At 30.0% G+C, this 20,281-nt stretch overlaps 1 protein-coding gene across 10 annotated transcripts in view; it reads right to left on the reverse strand.

Moving 5' to 3' along the window:
• Window positions 1–20,281, reverse strand: part of LOC143238157 (fibroblast growth factor receptor 2-like) — a 73,254-nt gene that overhangs the window by 9,338 nt on the left and 43,635 nt on the right. For all 10 annotated transcript variants that reach the window (XM_076478137.1, XM_076478131.1, XM_076478136.1 and 7 more), the window contains exons 6-13: window positions 18,465–18,585; window positions 17,998–18,164; window positions 15,235–15,374; window positions 8,493–8,608; window positions 6,610–6,720; window positions 6,223–6,413; window positions 750–872; window positions 374–444 (exon numbers count right to left, since the gene is read on the reverse strand). In XM_076478137.1, coding sequence (XP_076334252.1) covers window positions 374–444; window positions 750–872; window positions 6,223–6,413; window positions 6,610–6,720; window positions 8,493–8,608; window positions 15,235–15,374; window positions 17,998–18,164; window positions 18,465–18,585 — 1,040 coding nt within the window. The remainder of the gene's footprint in view (window positions 1–373; window positions 445–749; window positions 873–6,222; window positions 6,414–6,609; window positions 6,721–8,492; window positions 8,609–15,234; window positions 15,375–17,997; window positions 18,165–18,464; window positions 18,586–20,281) is intronic.

The raw sequence follows: 20,281 nt of genomic DNA on the forward strand, positions 1-20,281 counted from the left end.
GAGTTGCTTAACCTTAGCTGTGAGTAAGTGAGAGAAGACATGAGAAAAAGAAAAGTTTGTTGTGTCTACTGATCCCACCCACCATGGAGCCCTACAAGTGGACACACTACAAAAATGAAGAAAGCTTGGATGTGAATTAAAACTTGAGCTAAATTATCTTTTTCATTACTTTTCTCAAATGAATTAATTTACAAAATTTAAAAAACTAGTTAAATAAATGGTAAAAACCATAATGTTGATTGACAATACACTGTTCAGAAATATTCTTCATTTGAATAACTAATACTGGTGTATCTAGTCTTTCATGACGTACTGGTGTATCTAGTCTTTCATGACGTATAGTTTCAGCAATGAGAGACACAAATTCACTTACACATCACTGGATGAAGAAAACTTCATTTCAAACAGAGCTTCTGGTGCCATCCACTTCACAGGCAGTCGACCCTATAATATATAACATACATTGTTTAGAAGACCTATATGAAATGAAATAATACTATAAGATGCACATATAATAATAAATATTTCTTCTTATGTAAATCTACAGCAGAATATCATTTTCGTTTGGAAATGCATTTCATTAAAATAACCAATAGACTATACATACTCAAGCATACAACTCCAAAAGGTGTTAAATTGTTACTCCCCTATAAGTGAAATTCATAATAATATTATCCATGCTGAAAAACTTATTTGTTTTTAGTGTAAAATTACATCAATTCATCTCATTTAAAGCAAATTCTACTTACACTACTAGTTTTTCTATAATAATTTACTTCTTGCACATCTCTGGCAAGCCCAAAATCTGCAATTTTCATGATTTTGTCTTGTGTGACAAGGACATTCCGAGCTGCTAGATCACGATGAATACACTGAAAATGTAGAAGTAAATATCTGAGTGTAAATGTAATAATATCCAAGTGAATTCTAACCAAATGTTACAGCATGGCATTAAAACTACTTTCTTGAGATAACAACATTGTCTCCCTAAGCAATGAATGTTTAACATCACTGGAAATATATATGTATGTATACATACACATATATATACATATTTTAGTGAAAATTAATACAGTTCGATAAAGTTAAGTAAACAAAATCACAAGGAAGGACTGCATATAAAACAGCAAATCCAAACCTCTTACTAATTATATTACTTTGTTATAACCTAAAAAAACAAGCCAGAACAAAAATAAATTAAACAAAAAATGCTGCACTAATTGAAAAGATCCCAGGGTACAAACTATAATGTGGAATTATAAAATATACCCTAAGTTTTGAAGGTGACTGTGGAAGTATACCCACATTGCAGTAGGGATACATCATCTATCAATCTTAACCCACTCATGCCATATTCCTGAATTATCAGGAATTCCAGGCTTGACTATCAGCCAAATTCAAGGTATAGCAAAAATGGGAAATGCCCACATTTAAACGAGGTCAAACTAAAAATAAATCAGCCAATCAGAATAAAGGTAGGTAGTAAGCACAGTATTAATATTATTTTCCAAATGATAGCTTCCTGTTCGCACCAATTTCATTGTTTTTGTAAAGATATTTGCTAATTTTTTACAATGAAGCATAGCTCTCTGGAATCAAGCATTGAGTGAGAAAAGACAAAGGCCTAGGATGTTTACAATTGCTGAAGTATTGCAAAAATTAGATGAACCAGATGAAAATGAACAGAAATTCAATCAAACATATCCCTGAGGATGACTTTGAATCAGTTGAAGAAAGTTTAAAAGAAGAATCTGAAAGTAATGACGATATGCCCCAAGCCAGGGGGCATTGTTCTTGATCGGTTGATGGTGGGAGTGATGCAGATGTTCTAGATGCAGGTTGGAGCAATATTTTTTTTTGCATCAGAGATTGATTTAAAGTTTGATGGCAACAATGCAGGTAGATCTGGAAATTGTGTGTGTTATGTGCAGTGAAAAACACCTCAAATATAAAAACACCCTGGAGTATCTTACAAGGACATTCCTTTCAAACTGGTCAAGAGCTCAATTTGGTGCTCCTTTTGGAAGAAATATCTCTGCATCAAATGCAGGTCAACCAGCTGGGAAAATTGGCACATCAAGGTACAGTATTGGTACTAGATTAAATGCAAACCCATTACAGATAATATCCTCAAATTTTATGTTTCTGTGTAGTAGTTTTCATGTAATCTCTGTTTCTGTTACACATGTTTTTATGCATTTTTGCTGTGGAGCTCAGGCCAAAAGACAATTTGGCTCTCTTATGTCAAGAGCTGATAGCGTTAACCTCCATTTGCCAGTCTCACATAAGAAATAAAAGTGTAGCAATAGATATAGAAAGAGAAATTAGGAGAACAACATGTGAGTGCTCAAGTCCACAACATCCCACATGTATATCACCCATCACTACCTGCAGACAGCTGTGAGAAGGTGACTGCTCTCTAAAATAAAGACGAAAAATTAACTGACATAAAATTAAGAATAATGAAATAAGGTACTACCATTTGAGAGTAAGTTGATAACTTACCTCTTAGAGTTAGCATTCAAGGCTCTAATTCATAGCACAGAAGACAAATTATGCTATTATGAAGTATCCCATCCAGTTGTCTAAACAAACTAGTATAGTTCTCAACCACCACTCATTTATTAAGTCTACTGTAACTATCATGCTCCAAACAAGTCTTTATATGCAGCAAGGTGTACATCTGCATAAAGTAGTGCCAAGTTGTTAAATGACCTTACTCTTAACTACAAATAGTTATTAGAAATTTTAAGCAAAATTTCTCTACTTTTTATTTCTTTATATTTATTTAATACATTGTTATATTTGCTGCAGAATAGTTTAATAATTTTATTTGAAGTTTCTTTATTAAATCCATTAACTACTAACATCAGTATTCAACATTACTGATAAAAGAGGGTAAACCATAAACTGGAAAGGCAAAATATTTTCTTTTATAAAATATACTAACATTAACAACCTTGTCAATTATTTTATACATACATGTATGTATACATATAAATCCACATAATTACAAAATTATTAATATATATATTGCATCTTATAATAGTTTTTTGCTATTAAATGTACTAAACTGAAATTACTAAATTTTACTAAATGAACTGAAAATATTAAAACAAAAAATTCATAATTCTGATTTCATCATATAAAATTTATTTATTTACTTTGACATAAAATATTTAAATGATAACAAGATAGTAAATAGTCATTTCCAGTCTTACTTAATGCTTGAGTTATAGTGGAATGTTCCAGAACACCATTATGGTACTTATACTGGTAGCTGAAATGGCATTCCACCATATTTTGGAACCTCTTTTGGCAATAAAATAAAACTCTTTTGAAAATAAACTATGTTTGAATTTTACCACATATGTGAAAATGCATTATTAAATGAAATCATCTATCATTTCATCACCTTGTTCTAGGATGTTGTAATGGCAAAAATCACTGTCTGAACATAATACACAGTGAAACATTAGGTATTTTGTCAATTTATCATGTGTAAGTGCAACATTTTTCCAAAGATGTGATTCAATTTATTTTCCTATTTAAGCTTGATAAATACTAGATGTGAGAAAAAACATACAAATAAATAAACAATCCTATTATTTTAAGTACAGAAACTAATACACATTACTGGTAAATTAAATGGCAAATATGTATGCACATACTTCTTCCCTTTTTTTTATTACATCTACAGAGCATTAGGTTGTGTCCTTGTATCATAACACCTACAGCATAGTATGATCAGCTGATTAGTTCTGTAGTAGTTACAATGGATAAAATATTGAAAGAAATGCTAATGAAGCCACAGGTTTTGAATGTTACTACTTTTTAAACATTTTGTTACTTATAGTTTCTATTTTGTTAAGTTATTGTTCTATTATTTTTTTCCTTTTAGGTTGTTTCATTTTTATTTTCATTAACTAAAAGACTAATCATAAGGGTACATTATTTGTAGCTGTTTTCCAACTGTTGATGAAATTATAAAGAGCATTCCATTTTCTAGGGGAGGGAGAACTTGCACACTTGTTTTACTGAAGTTTTACACAATCTACTTACTACAATTCATTATTCAAATATGTTATATATTAAAATGTAAGAACAATTTCATATTTTAAAAATATTTAAATTCAAGTCCAATGCTCTTAATTCAACAGATATAAATAATTTAACAATAAAAGCATTGTCTGCTTCATTTTCTAATCTCTAGAATAAAAGTGTTATTTAAAACAATAAAAATAACTAGAAATGCATTCAATAGGACTCATACTTCCACCATGCATCATTGACCATATTTGACTCTCAAAAATTTTAAAATGTGCCCATACGTCTGTTGTTATCAATGGGCACCAACTATTTTTGATAGGATATGCTCACTAAGTTTCATTAAAATCCAAAAATGTAACAGAATTAGAGCAAAAATAGTGTAAAACATTATTCTCTAAGTTAACAGATAAAAGATTTTAAAATTTTTCATGGCCTTGACACTCTAAAAACTAATTCCTTCTAAGCTAGGTCATACTCCAAATATGAACATAGTTTCACAATCAATCAGCCATTTTTTGAGAATTCTCGCTAACAAACACATACACACAGAAAAAACACACATCTTCATCTACCTTCAGTGGCAGAGGTAACAAAATAAAAATCATATTAATGTCATATTAACAATAACAACCTAACTATTACTGTGTCACAGTATGTTGCTAGAAATTCAAACCCTCAGGATTACTGGACACAGCTTGTTTGTCTCATAAATAGGTTGTATTAGTCTACAGATGCTATAGACAAGTCCTTTTTGACTTTGTCAATGCAATGTTAACAGCACATCAGAATTTATTAAAATTCAAATTACTTTATTAGTAATAGTGTCATACTGTATTATTTATCCTTTCAAAACCTGAGGAGTTATCACAAACCTTTACTGGTTTGTTTAATTAATTTTACTTGCTTCTGTTTCATGTAAAAGGAAAACTGTTAGAAAATATGTACCTGGTTTTAGGTCAACTTCTGGCAGAAAAATCACTGAATAAAAATCCAATCAGTTCATTCTCTAGTAATTTTTACTTATATTTTCGTAAACAAACAGCTTGTTTTTTGAAGGAGTACAGAGTATAAAAAGTTCAAATCAACTTTCTTCCTGTCATTTAGGTTTTTAATAAAAACTTTACTTGTTTACTTAGACTGATTTATCTGCCACAAAAGAACAAAATAAAATGTTAAAGCAAAGTTCAGTTTATGTGCACTTTCTAGTGAACTGATAGATTTTTAGATAGTTTTTCTTTGTCTTTAGAGCAGAAATTTCGATATAACAAAACAAAGAACTATTAGCTAGTGTTTAAGACTATTATAACCTTTTATCACTCCAGCTTAACTTAGTATTCAGTTTGATTAATTACTACAATGTCAAATGAAGGTTTAAATACATCAGTAATATAAACTCAAAAGTTTTCTTTAAATTATAAAATCTGCATAATTAATCCTTAAATAGTGGAAATATTATAGGTAACATCAGTGGCTGCCATTTTAGGGTCAAAAGAGCTGTATGTACATGGGAAGCTTTTTAACCTTCATTAAACTATGCAAAATTGAAATTAGGAAGGAATGGGAGTAGAAAATGCCATACATCGCAAAGGGAAAGGTATTTGAGAAATGGATCTGTCAACTTTCAGAGCTCCCACTCAGAAAGCTGTGTTTAAATGTCAAGGTTTTGTATGTGAAATTTGTCATATGTTTATAGATACTTGGTACATTGGTACTGTCATCCTTTTCAATATTATACTTGCCTCTAATACCAGGTTTTGAAAGCATCACTAGGCCTGCTACCTCTTATTAGCTAAGTTCATCAATTTGTTACTTTTTGATCACATCATCTGGTTCAGTGACTATTGTGCTAGAAGTGTTTGGTTGGCATCGCATGTTGTAGAATAGGTTTAATTCACTTGAGATTAACCTCACAGTTGTTGAAATGCCCCACATGGTCATAAGATTCATTTAAAGCACTCTGTGCCTAACTTATACATAACCAGTATAGACAGTTAAGATCACTGTTTTAATTACTTTAAATACACAACACTGTCTTTAAATTTTATAAATTTTGTGCTTTCAAGTACAAAATACCATAACAAAGAAAAAAATGTTTCATGTATGAAGCACAAGTTTTCCTCCAAGTATCAAATGGTTTTATAAAGTGCAAATTTTGTTGAAAAAATTACTCACCCTTTTGGAAACTAGATACTCCATTCCTTTTGCTATTTGGAGAGAAAAAGAGATTAGATCTTTTTTCAAGAGCATTTTCAGATTCCTATCAGCTCCTAAAGGAATTTCATATCCTGAACTTGGTCTGTGAGATCTTAAAAAGTCCAGCAAATTGCCATTGCTTGCATATTCAACAATCACATACAGTGGACCTAAACAATTTTTAAAATATGTGCAAAGTTATAGCACTTTATTTGATACTTGACAAAATAAAGAATATTAAACCTTGCAAAGAGTGAAAAACAACAACATAAAATTAGATTCAAGACTATAGGAGCTTTTATAAAAGGAAACGAGAAAAGAAATTACAATATTTAAATTAGTGTTTAAGAAAGAATATTTACTTACCGTCCTGTGTACAACAACCCAACAGGTTAATGATATTCATATGAGACCCAATAATTTTCATTAGTTCCATCTCTGATACTAAGTCAAGCATATCTTGATCAGTGTGTCCAACTACACAAAAGCATAGAACAAAGTCAGCATTATATCTTCCTATGAATGAAAATATTAATAATGTGTGTGCAAGTCAACATAAAAAAATTACTACAGGTGTAGGAATTAAACACTTCTAATTCATAACTTTATCTAGATATAAGCACTTGTAGATTACTTCTGAAATTGAATTGTTTGTTTTTTATATATACATCTGTTTACATTAGCAAAAGAGTTCCTCATACATTTTATAAACAGTTTTGATGTAATTATGCACTAAGTATTTAACATAACCAGAAAGTTATGACCTGAAATAATTTAACAAGACTTAAAGACTACTATACTACTAAGTGACAATACAATGCAGTCTCATTTCTCCAAACAAATCTTAAAACAGCTTGTTGATTGCTATATGATGTGTTGATAAAAAGTTTCCTCAAATGTTAACATCCACTTATATTACTATTAATGATAATGTCTAGAAGCTAATTTGTTTTTTATACAGGAAATTCCCTTTTTGTTATACAATAATCATAAATACTTAAAATTACACTTCATTTACATGTATGTAAATATGTCAATGTTCATATGTATGTTTTGTACAAAATAACCAACTATCCTAATGTATAATGGATTTTTTTTAAAGACAGCCTCAAATCACACATGGATTGTTACTGTTTATGAATATTTTGGAATGTTTTGGGAAGTACAATAACAAATGATTCATATAGTTTTAAGGAAAGTACACAGATCAGCTTACTTTCTGAATCAAGAGTAACAAACAGAGCACATAGAATATTTCAAACATGTTCAAATGACTCAAATGACATTTCAATAATGATTACAGAAATTTCCTTTTAAAAATATCTAACCACAGAAACTTGATAAAGATTTAGTAATTTGTCATCTTACATTGTGAATATTAAGTGCAAATGTTTTACAAACAATACCAATTACCTGCATCTTGATAAAGAGTTGCTACTACACAATCTGTTATAGCTCATATATACTAAAATGAAAACTTTACTAGGAGATAGTGCATTTTATTTAGACCTTCTGTCAGTATGGCTGAGTTTGAGTAAACTAAAAGAATAGTTTGCTTGAAACTACATGCACCCATCTTTAAGGCCATTTTGAAACAAGAGCAATTTCTTTCTTTCTGTACCTTGTATATGAGGGTTTAGATAACAGACATATCAAAGTAAGACTGCTAACAATTTTAAGCACTTTATTTTTAGCTGGTCCAATATAAGTTTCAAACAAGTACAACATATACAATAGTATCTCCAGAAAAACATGATTCCATAACTTATGTATAATTTAAGTAGTCCATGACCTTATACTACACACTTTTATACTTTGAGCAGTTCTTGTTATGCATATAGATTCACTGGATATATTATGTTCTTGCTCTTTCTGAACAGCTTTCAAATAGCATCAACACAATTGTAAGTACTATGAGCGATCTTGGATAATGGACTAGAAACTTGTTCAGATACAATATGTTATTAATAATAAAATGCTAGAAATATATATATATAAACAATCAAGAAATGTAATTTAATATGTTAATACACTCCTACTATTGAGTACTCTTGGTCACTTTCCAGATTAACATATTTTGTGCTATGCCATCAGTAGATGAATCAAACTTAAATGTACCAAAATTTATATGAAAAACTTAAGTTATGTTTATTTAGATGGACATGAATAAGATAATATGCAAGATTTTAAATACTTTCATGTATAGTTAAATTTCATTTAGCTGCAAATCACAAAGTACCAAAATTCACCTTTCAGCATTTTAACTGCTACAACAGTTGATACTTCTTTTGCTTTGATACTCAAAGCCTCTGCAATATGAACTTGTCCAAAAGCACCACAACCCACCTTTTCCTTTATTTGTAATCTAAATAAAAACAAAACATTGCTTTAGTGTATATAGTCCATAATTTCTATATCAAAGCCTACTTTTTACAATACACAAATGATTGAGTACATTACATTAAAATTATTTTGAATATACAAATCACCAAGCATCCAAACGACAACCATAGCTGATGTAAAGCTATGGTGGAACAGGCTGTTTCAGAGTTATGTTCTGACATTGGCATTTTATAGGCAGTGTGATGCTACCAAAAACTAAATGCTTTTAGGAAAGGTATGATAAACCCTTTCCAATACAATGTTTCCATACACTCAAAGCATAAAGATAAGTTCACATCAGTATATAAAGTTTTTAAAATGGGGTTATCCTTTGAACATAACAGCAATGAAATACAAAAAGATATGAATCAACTTTAGACACCATCCAGAGAGAAACTTGCAACAAGTTGTATTTCAGCCATAGTAACAAAAGTATTGAATCCTCCAAGAGCTGACTGGCAAAAGCTACCCAAGTGCCCCAGCAAACAGCACACAACATAATAAAAAAGTTTGTCAATCTGAAAAAAAAATTATACAATGCCAAGGAAAAACACTGCTTCTATAAAATATTCAGGAAAGAGAGATCAACTGTAGAAAACTGCTTAAATGGTACCCAGCTGAGGAAAAATGGCAATATGCAGTGACACTTGACAAAGCATATGCAAACCTTAATAACTTACAAATTTCAACCATTTTCTAGTAGTCAACACTTGAAAAGTTAATTTCAAAAATGGTACACAAAACTTGTCGTAAAATGTTTTGAAATAATTCATATTGTTGGATACCAACCGTGGTATCAAGAAAGTTAATAAAAATGTTAAGGTGAACTCTGCATACTACCATATAAAAATACTGGTTTAGTATGAAAATGAGATTAACATGGTAATGATTCTTCTAAATATACTTTCTAGTCATAATTTCCATTCAACTATTGTATATTTCAAGCAATTACAGAATTAAACAGATGTTCATGCTATTCCATATAAATATATAACACTTAAGTTGCTACTCAGAAACTGTTGTACTCGTACACTAGATGGGTTATGGAAAAATTACTGGGAAGAGTTGTGTATTTTTAATGGCATCTGTTACATATTACAATTTCAAATAGCCTGAAACTGTGTTAAACAACAATTTAAATTTAGAAATTAAGTAAATGCCAATACTGTTATGTACAGTTTCTTTTTAACACAAATATATTTCAACATACAAACAATAATACAATTTACAATAATGATTATTACAAATAATGGTCCTCTGCTGGTACAGTGGTAAGTCTACAGACTAACAATGTTAAAATCAGGAGTTCAATTCCCCTTGGTGGACAATGTGGCTTTACTAAAGAAAAACACTCAAACACACACAAATAATGATCTAAGTGCAAAAGTTTTACAAACAATATCAAGTCCTCATTTTCATTTTAAACTTCTTTTATATCTTATTGAAGGTTCACAATGAGTGAGTTAATTTTAAGTTGATGTAGGTACAATACACTTCATGGGGAGCTAGTTAGGTATTTGCTCATCACACATTGAGTTTTTCACCACTGAAGTTATATAATGATTTCATAAAAATACTAACATCTGATGTGGATCTTCTGAAGTTAAATGTGTTGTAATGTTCTAAATTTATAAATATTACAGGTCAAATATATGAAGTACCCATTTAATAAGTGTTAAGCACAATATAGCTTTTTTGCTTACACTTAACAATCAGACATAGCATGACCAGGTTTGTTTTTGTAAAAAATGGCAGACAGGGTTTGATGCTTCTGATGAACTTTCATCCTCATTGTCAGAAGATTTAGAATTAGAGGAACTAAATGTTTTTAGAAGAATCCTCAACTTTAATGGATTTAACAGATACAAGTTTCTCTTGACATGGTAAGAATTTATTTTGATGGAAAGTAGCTTTACATGTTAAAATGTAATCATCAGAAAGTGCAGCTGCTTCTGCTAATGTTTCAATCTTTGTCACTTGCACAATGTCTGAATTCCTTAATGTCATAATTATCTTAGTTTGTCAAAACTGTTGCCAACATGCATAGAATTACAATGTCAATAAAAAAAAACTTCTTTTCTTGGGAAATACCATGTAAGTTTGATTATCTTGTTTGCAATAACCTTCAAACTTTAGGTGATAAGCCTCCAGTACTACGTTGTATGCTTTGAGAATAACTTATTTAACCTTATCATAATCCATACAGTCTTCTAAAAAGATAGCAGCATAAGCTTCTTTGACTTTAAAACTCTTTCTAATAGTGATGACCATTTTTCGATGAACCATTTCATGAATTTGGCAACCCTCACAAAATGTTGGATATATTTATCAACTTTGGTTTCATTGAATAGTGATACTTTAGCATATTGATTATGTTCAAAGTTATCATACTACCTTGATCAATTGAAATTGGGTCAAATTTCCATTTCTTTTCACTTAATTTCTTTGTTGGCATCAATGTGAGTTTTTTCAGCCTCAAGATTTTTATTTTCTCTTTCAGCTTTGATATGAACTTTTTCTTTCTTGGCTTCAATATGAGCTTGTTCAAGCTTAGTGTGTTTGAGTTTTAGCTTATCTCTAACTTATCTTTATCACTCAACTCTGATTGGCTAATGAAAACACTGAAGTACTCCCCTAAAGTTTCCTCAAACAACAATCATCATTGACTAGTATTTCAAAAATACACTTTTTAATTCATTTTTTCCAATTTATTTCTTAACCTCTAGTTCTAAACCTTTGGCAATTTTGAGCATTTCACTTTTTCTATAGCTTTTTAGTTGTTCAAGGGAGGATGATTCAATAAAATCTTGATAATCAGAAATAATCAAATCTTGTTGGCATGATAAATATAAATAGACTTATGATTTGAATTTTGTCTCTGATTCAGACCTCAGACATAAGACCCCAGTTTATTATGTTATGTATTACAATTCAAAAAAGAAAAAAATAGAATTAAATGACAATTTACACTTAGAAGTTAAATAAATCTTGATAAGTATAAAATTTATGACACTTGCTATACAGTTTCTTTTTCATACAATTATATTTTAATATAAAAACAATAATATAATTGGTTATTACAAATAATGATCTATGTGCAAAAGGTTTACAAACAATATTCAAGTCTTCTTTTTTCTCTGAAGCCTTCTTGATATTTTATTGAAGGTTATGATGAACAAGGAAATTGAGTTAATGTAGTTACAATTCACTTAATGGGGAGACAGCTCTTTGCTTATCATATAAAGTTTTTCACTGCTGAAGTTATGTATTGTTTATGTAATGTAAAAATACTAATGTCCAAGTGAATCTACTGCAGTTAAACAGTTTTTAGTGTTTGAAATTTACAAACATTCCTGGTCAAATATCTGAAGTCCTCAATTAACAAGTGTTAATTGTAGTTATAGTTTTCAAGGTTTATAACATACTAACTATAGCAAACCAATAATATATGCTGTCTTTTAGCATGTCACCTTGGTTACATTTATAGGCACGAGGAGAGTTTATAGAAATTTCAGTCTGCATAACAATCAAGATGATACACTATTGCTTAAGTGTACACATATATTGTTGATTCTTACATTCGATAATCTTCTACAACTTTAGTCAATGGGCAGGAATTTTGCAATACAGATTTAACAGAATAAGTTATATACATTTCTAAATATAAATTTAACATAAACAAACATTGATATTAAAACAGATATATAATAAAAAATCTGTCATATATCCTTACAACAAAGCTGTTTGCACTGGAAGTTATGCTACAAGGCTATTCTCAAGATGCATGATTGATTATTAAACATAACATAACCAGATGTGAGGTATAGATCCACCAAAATAACTGTTGCATATTTCAAACAACTGGTGAAGGAAACAGTTGTTCATAATATTCTATATGAGGAACACCAGTCAAATCACTGGACACAGTACTTATGGATTTTTTTATAATTCAACTGATGGAATGACTACTTGGAAACTAGTATACCAGATGGGTTATGGAAAGTTTTTAGTTCAATTGGAATGGGATTCTTTTACAGTAGGTGTCTGATTTATTGCCAATAAATTCAAACAATAAACTGATAGCACACAACCCCTTGCTTTAAAATAATATACTTAAAACAAGTCAAATGTATGTACAAAACTTCTTTATAGTATAAAACATCATAGTTGTATCTAAAACTCTAAATAATTCTATTTTTCTTGTCAAACATCTGCACAGTCTAATTTAACTACTTTAACCAACTGATAAGACATATTACTTTTTTGTACTCTGTTTCTTGCTACACAGTCCACAATAAATTCACTTACATTACCCCATGGGCTACCACAGTTGTATCTAGAACTCAAAATAATTGCTATAGTTTCACTGCTGAAATTATATAATGTCTTTGTAATATAAAAATACTAATGTTCATCACAATCCATGCACATGGGTTCAATTATTTTAAAACTCCCTTTAAGGCAAATTACAAATTATTCTCCTTATCTCTGTTAAATTCATTTCAAAATGTTACTGTTATTGTTGAACTAGCATTCTGACAGTAACTTCCCTTTCACTGACTTAATATCTTTTGATTAAATTTCACCTTCACCCACTTGGCTGCATATATACACACATTGACCAACTGAGTATTTAACAATAATCACTAGATGCAACAAATGAAACACAGATGGTTTGAACAATATAACATCAATTTACAGCAACTTAACTACACACACAATGTACAACTGTTAAGTAATTACATATCAAGATTTATCGTAATTATCACCTTTAAAGTAATCAACTTTTAACACTTGTTATAAAAACAATCAATAAATATCAGATCACTAAATAAACTAAGTAATTTTCAGACTAAACATTCTTGTATATCTGACAGAATGTATAGAGAAGTTGTGTATTTGCAACATAAAATTCTCATTACAGGGCTTTTTGTAATAGAAACCACTTTGCACAACTATTGTCAAGATGCATGTCCAATTCTCAAATTGAGCATAACTAGACATGGTTCATCAAGATAAGGATTCTAAGTCCAACCTTCTCTTCAACTGTCTCACACCTCAAGCAACTGGAGAATGAATAGGGTACTATTTACCAGGTAGACTGCTGGATTTCTGTGCAATCAGATTTTGAAAAAAGTTCTCAAAAACCATTGTCTCCTTCACTAAATGAGTTATGAAAAGACACAAAGTCCTTATGACAGCCTCATAAAAATAGACTGTTATGGTATAGTGAGGTTCCAAAATCATATATGCATAACCTACTAAACTCTTTGTACTTATTTATATAACAACACTACACGAACATAAAATGTCAAAGATTTACTATGTTTAAAACTTTCACACTGCCTTAAAACAAACAACAATCTGAAAGTTCATGCCAAAGAATTTTAAAAGTATTTTACAATATCTCATCTTTCCTGAGATTTACCTCTATAAACATCACTGTATACAGATACAGACTAGTTCATATATGTCCAACATACACAACTATAAAAGTGAGCTGACAGCATTTTATTTTAGTAATATCTAATGTGGTTTCTTTATTTAATGGTACTCTTAATTTAAATCTTTATTTTATATACGAATGACATTTTTACAAAATTAAATTATCATTAACTTTGATAAAAGCAAACTATAACCAAATAGTTGAGAACTAAATATTGACACAATGATTAATACTGGCCATTTAATATACCTTTCTTATTTTTAATTATTAAAGAGAATTGATCTATCTGTGGGATACCCTTATTGTTAAGATACATGCTCTTATAGGGACAAACGTGCTCATCCTTTCAGCCACGGGGGCATTATAATGTGACAGTCAATCCCGCTATTCGTTGGTAAAGAGTAGCCCAAGAGTTGGCAGTGGGTGGTGATGACTAGCTGCCTAGTCTTACACTGCTAAATTAGGGATGGCTAGCGCAGATAGCCCTTGAGTAGCTGTATGCAAAATTCAAAACAAACAAACAAATCTTATAGGGGCATACAAGAAAATGTTGTAGTTGTGATAGTTTTTACCAAATGTTTGTTTTCCCTATTCTGATATACTTTTAAATGTAAAATGACTATTTATTAATTTATCCAATTAAGCACTTTGTTAAAAAGAATTGAAAAACACTTCTTTAGCAGTCCCAAAAATATTTTAGAGAACACTATTATATAAGATTAATATCTAAACAATATAAAAACAAGATTACTTTACTGCTGAAGTTATGGACTAAAACAAGGCCTTCAATTTGTTCTAAAAATAAGCCCATTACTCAAAGAAAAAGGACTATCCACTTTGTTTTCTTAAAGTATATGCATTTTGATACCTATATATTGGAGCTTATGTTTCATGTTTTAAGAAAAAAAAACACATAAATGTCACCATTTAAGTTATCCACTAATTTTTTATTACTTAGACAAATACACTTTATTAGTTAACCTTTTATAACTTTCCAATATCAGTTGTTTTTTTTCAAATGTGCTGAACCACAGTTGTTGTTTATAGAACTATACATGAGCCCAATTGTAACATATGAAAAAAAACAAAAACAGTTAAATAGGAGTTTGAATTTGACAGAGTAAAACAGACAATGAGATTAAAAACAGTAGAGTACAACCTACTTTTTCCGAGGAAACTCCCACTTAGGATCCACAGGGATGTCATATTCATCAACAGAAGGCAACTGTGATGTAACATTGTAATTGCTCGGGACATCAATTCTTATTAAAGGAGTCAAAGAGTTATGGAAAGTTTCACATTCCTAAAAGAGATTAATTGGATGCCTTTCAATTGAATTAAAAAAATTTTATGCAAAAATTAATCCAATAACTATTCAGCTAGAAATAGAAAAATATTTTACAGATACTGTAAAAAAATAAACTGAAATTATAATGATTTATAGGTAACAAAATTCCTTATAAAATAAAAGTATACATTTAGACAACTTACACATATCAAAACAAAACCAAATTGGATTTATATATAATAACTAACCATTGATATTCACATGTATAAAATCTCAGCACATAATAGTGAGCTACATGCATTAACTCGAAAGACATGGTAATCACTTGTGTGTACAAAATCAAAATAGTAAGAATTGTATGTATAAAATATATAAACTTTGTAGTCAGCTGTAAATACAAAACACATTTGGTTATTTAAATTAATGTTAGTAACCTCTGTATAAAATCTAAAGAAATTACAGTCAGCTCTTTGTATCAAATTGAAAGACATATAATAATCAACTCTATACATACAAAACAAATCTACACATGCCACAAGCCTTCTACCTCCCCTCCATTGGAAATGACTCTTTCCAATGTGTTTTTCATGCAAATTACTGTGAGATAATCCTCCATCAAAGAGAGTGCCACATATTCATTCAGCAGTGACACCCTTTATTCAATTCTACCAGACTATTACTTCATGTATTGGCAGCAAATGGAAGCACCAGCTTTCAATTAAGAGAAATGGTAAAAAGTATGAGAGGAGGTAAGTACCTATCAGCTATATATTTTCAGTACTAGAAAATTATAACTTCTGACACAGTACATTACATCTGTTTACAAAAATAGCTAGAACCCCTCACTAAATAGGTGAAGTGACCAGTGCAAGGAAAAACCTGAAGAGGAGAGAGTCAGACCCAAATATATGATAAAGGAGACAACACTAGGTCCAAACCAGGTATACTCTTCATTCATCAAAGCTGTAGTAAATATGGGTCAAAAACTGAGGAGCACATCCAAGTGTGTGGAAAACATCCCTTAGCATGTTAACTACATCCAAAACCCATGTCACTGAGAACCAACATACTGTCTTCACCTCAAGTTCAAAAGATCAGAAGGAATCTCGACCATTCCTGACACCAAAACAGGGCACATGTTAAGAACAGGAAATGGTATATTGATCCAGGAACCCAACATCTGGTATTGAAAAGATGTCTACCTGAGAGAAATTAACTCCCCCAACAGTGAAATCAGCCCAGGTGTAATAACATAAGATACATCAAAGAGATTCAAATTTAAGGAGTAAACTGCAATTTGATGTCTCACTCCTTTAGTCTTCATTTGCTTTATAGTGGAGGATAAAACATCATCTACACCAGCAGCACACCACCACTCTATCTTGCATTGAATGGTATTTCTGTATCGATTTTTACTTTAAGCTATTCAGGAGGATGACTCCACAGTCTACACCACAGGATCTTGGAAATGGAAAGTGGTAAGAACTCCCAAACTCCACAAGAAGAAAATATGGGTAAAATGCAGAGGAGAATCTGAAGGAAAGTCAACACTTGAGATAGTGTAATGGGTGACCACAACACCTTATTCTTAAAAACAGATAATACTGATTTATTTAATACAGGGCATGGAAAAGATGGGAAGTTATCTCCTTCTACTTTACCTATGATGTTCATGGGTGAACAATCTAAGATGGGCATACTGATAAAGCAATTTCATGAGGATAACCTTCACACAATTTTGTGGAACATCCCAAAGAGGTATATGTAAGAAAGGTTATTTATCCAGACACAGTCTTATGAAAGAGTGAAAGATGGCACCCAACAGATAAACTTTAAGATGGTAACAGAAAATTAATAAGGTAAAATGAATAACCAAACACAACTATATTGGCAAAAATAATAAAAATTTGTTGTAATGAAGTAATAAGTTCTATAATGGGATAGAAATACAAAATAATTTCATTTTGGAATAAGGCAACAAATTACAAATACCATTATTGTATAATAAAGAGTAAACCTGTTGAGAGAAATTAATAAAAAGATATGGAAAAATATTAAAATAAAACACTTAAAGAGAACATACACTGAACATTAGAGCATGAGTACTGTCAAATGAAAAGTGAGTCTGGTAGAATTGGACAGAGAAAGTCATATGGATAAAATGTATGGCATTTTCATTGGTGCATGATGATATGTACGAGAAACGATTTGAAATGAGTCATCTCCAATGGAGGGGAGGCAGAAGGTTTGTGGCATGCATAATGTTTTTTGTATATAGTGGGCAGCACTGAGGAATAATCATTTATGTTACAGGAAGTAAATATAAAACCTAAAGACATTATGTCCACTACTGTGTATATAATCTAATGGAATGAAATGTGTGCAAAAAATAAAAAAGTAAATTAGCAGGGAGCTGTGTGTATAAGAACTAAATTCTACTTGATAGAGAATGGCATGTATTAAATACAACAGTTTGACATTCAAGTCCATTCATAAAATCTAAGTTATATTGATAAATTTAGTAAAAAATATGAAAGTGTATGAGTTTCACATGATTTCTTAATTTTAAAACAGAATTTTAACATATAATATCATGCAGCAGGTGATGTAAAACATTAAAAATTTTATATTTTCTTACAATTTTTTCAAGAATAATTTTTTTCCTTGTCAGTTTCTTTTTTTCTTTTTCCACCTTCTTGTGTTTATATCTAAAATACAGAAACAGTATTCCAACAACTGTCATTAACGTAACAGTTACTACAACTGGAACAACTATCCACACTGGTGATGCACTTTTGGAAGGCCCTTCAAATGATGATGAAAAAAAATAAAATAGCCATGAAATACACTAAAAAATTACTACATTTTCTGTTATTAAACTCTAATTGACAAATTTTTGCAATAATATAACACAGCCATAGCAAGGAAAATTCATAAAATGTTCCCTGAATGGAGTTTATCAACATGATTTTATAACAAAATATGTACTGTACCTTTATAATAAGAGCAATTTGTAAAAAGAAATTTAGGAAGCTATTTATGTATTCTAGCTGCTTGAAAAGATTAGCCACATTACTGGAAATAGTTGAAGAAAAAAACACTTACTGGATGTTACTTTTAACCAGAAATCTTTACACACCCAACCAATCTGGTTTTTAACAAAACATGTGTATGGCCCTGCATCAGCAGCAGTCACATTTATAAGATCTAGTTTTGTGTCATATACCTGTAAATATTAAAAGATAACAATGATATAGCTGTGAAATTTATACCAAGTCTCAACTTATGAAATATATTCAAAGGCATAAATGTTAAGCAATGCATCAAAATATTTTCTCTTATGAAAATAGAAAAAACTTTTATTTTGGTATTATGGCATTATCATTAAAATCAATTGTATCAGTACAAAATAATAATATCTATTCAAAGATTATTATACCCTTGACGGCCACCAGAGATTAGAATGCAATCAATCAAAAGAGCTATGTTTTATGATTCATGCAAATTTTGGACTAACGTTGTAGGCACACAGTAAGAGTTTGCTCTCAGCTCATATTCTGCTTGGTAATTCGTATATACTTGTATTTTCAAATTGCCCACTAGCGTTATTTCGTCTTAGGCTACATGATTACAACATATTTGAATAAAGATATTTTATACATATAATGTTCAAGGATAGTGAGTAAGAATCATCATCATTAATAACTCAGTTGGTACAGCTCCAGTATGTAATTTTGTTAGCCAGACTTAAGTTTAAGCACTAATCAGGTATTTTGCTTCAACTTTTCATCCTCTTTTATTGATATTTTTACATTTGAAATTGCATATTAAACCATTTCCCATTTAATATTAATTTTCTGATTTCAAACCTCTTTAAAGTAGTTTCTCACTAATACCTAATTTAAAAAATTATTTGCTAACATCAAGTTATCCAGTTGGGTACTTGATATACACTATATATAAAGATATACAAATTGCTACTCTTGTGGCATAAGACCATAACAATTTGCATTAGTTTTATTCTTCCCAAAGTTTATGTATCAATTTTACACAGTGGACCATTCCAAAGTGTAATAATTTATCACAATTAATAATACAATTCTATCAACAGAAAAAAATTTAAAATGCATAATAATTGCTAATGTGCTATATAAAAAAGATTTACAACCAGAACTTATTAAATTAAAAGTACTTTGAAATTTCTTGAGAGCTTGTTTTTATACTTTATAAAAGCATGTATATAAAATATTTCAGAAGGCAATCCCTATCCTCCATTCTTCATTAAGTCAGTTCCTTTGCATTATCTTGCTAATAAATTTCTCTTAATCAAATAAAAATATTTTTAGTTAAAGATTCATTTATGAATAAAACAAGTTCTTACATTTATAAAAACTTGTTTTATTCTAAAAAATAATATATTTTGTTTACCTAGCAGCACAAAATTGATATATTGGAATAATTATATGTTTACAGAGCCATATACATGTTGCAGTAACATTGCTAAATAATAGAATAAAAGCAAGTCAAACATAGGTATTAAATATGGAAAAATTAAAATACATATATAGTTTTAAACCAGAAATCTGGTTGATGCTAAGTTTTTGTTTTATATTAAAATGAACATGAATATCTTTGATTTGCCTTCTTTTTATATTATTTCTCTGTCAATAGTTTTAACATCTAAAAGACAAGTGTTTATTTTTGAGCAATTTACACAAACACATAGAGATTTTTGAATGTTCTTTTAATATTTCAACCCGCGGATACTTTTCAACAGTTTTCTTTGATGGAAGTATTACCACAGTCATTTGCATGTAATTTGATTTGGGTTACCAGACTTCTAGGGTGAAAAACGTTTTATTTGTTTTTTCATATGAAGTGACATTATAAGAAGAATCCTTAAGCAATTTCAATTATAACAA

The sequence above is a fragment of the Tachypleus tridentatus genome, chromosome 13, assembly GCF_004210375.1.
Source record: "Tachypleus tridentatus isolate NWPU-2018 chromosome 13, ASM421037v1, whole genome shotgun sequence".
Taxonomy (NCBI): Eukaryota; Metazoa; Arthropoda; class Merostomata; order Xiphosura; family Limulidae; genus Tachypleus; species Tachypleus tridentatus.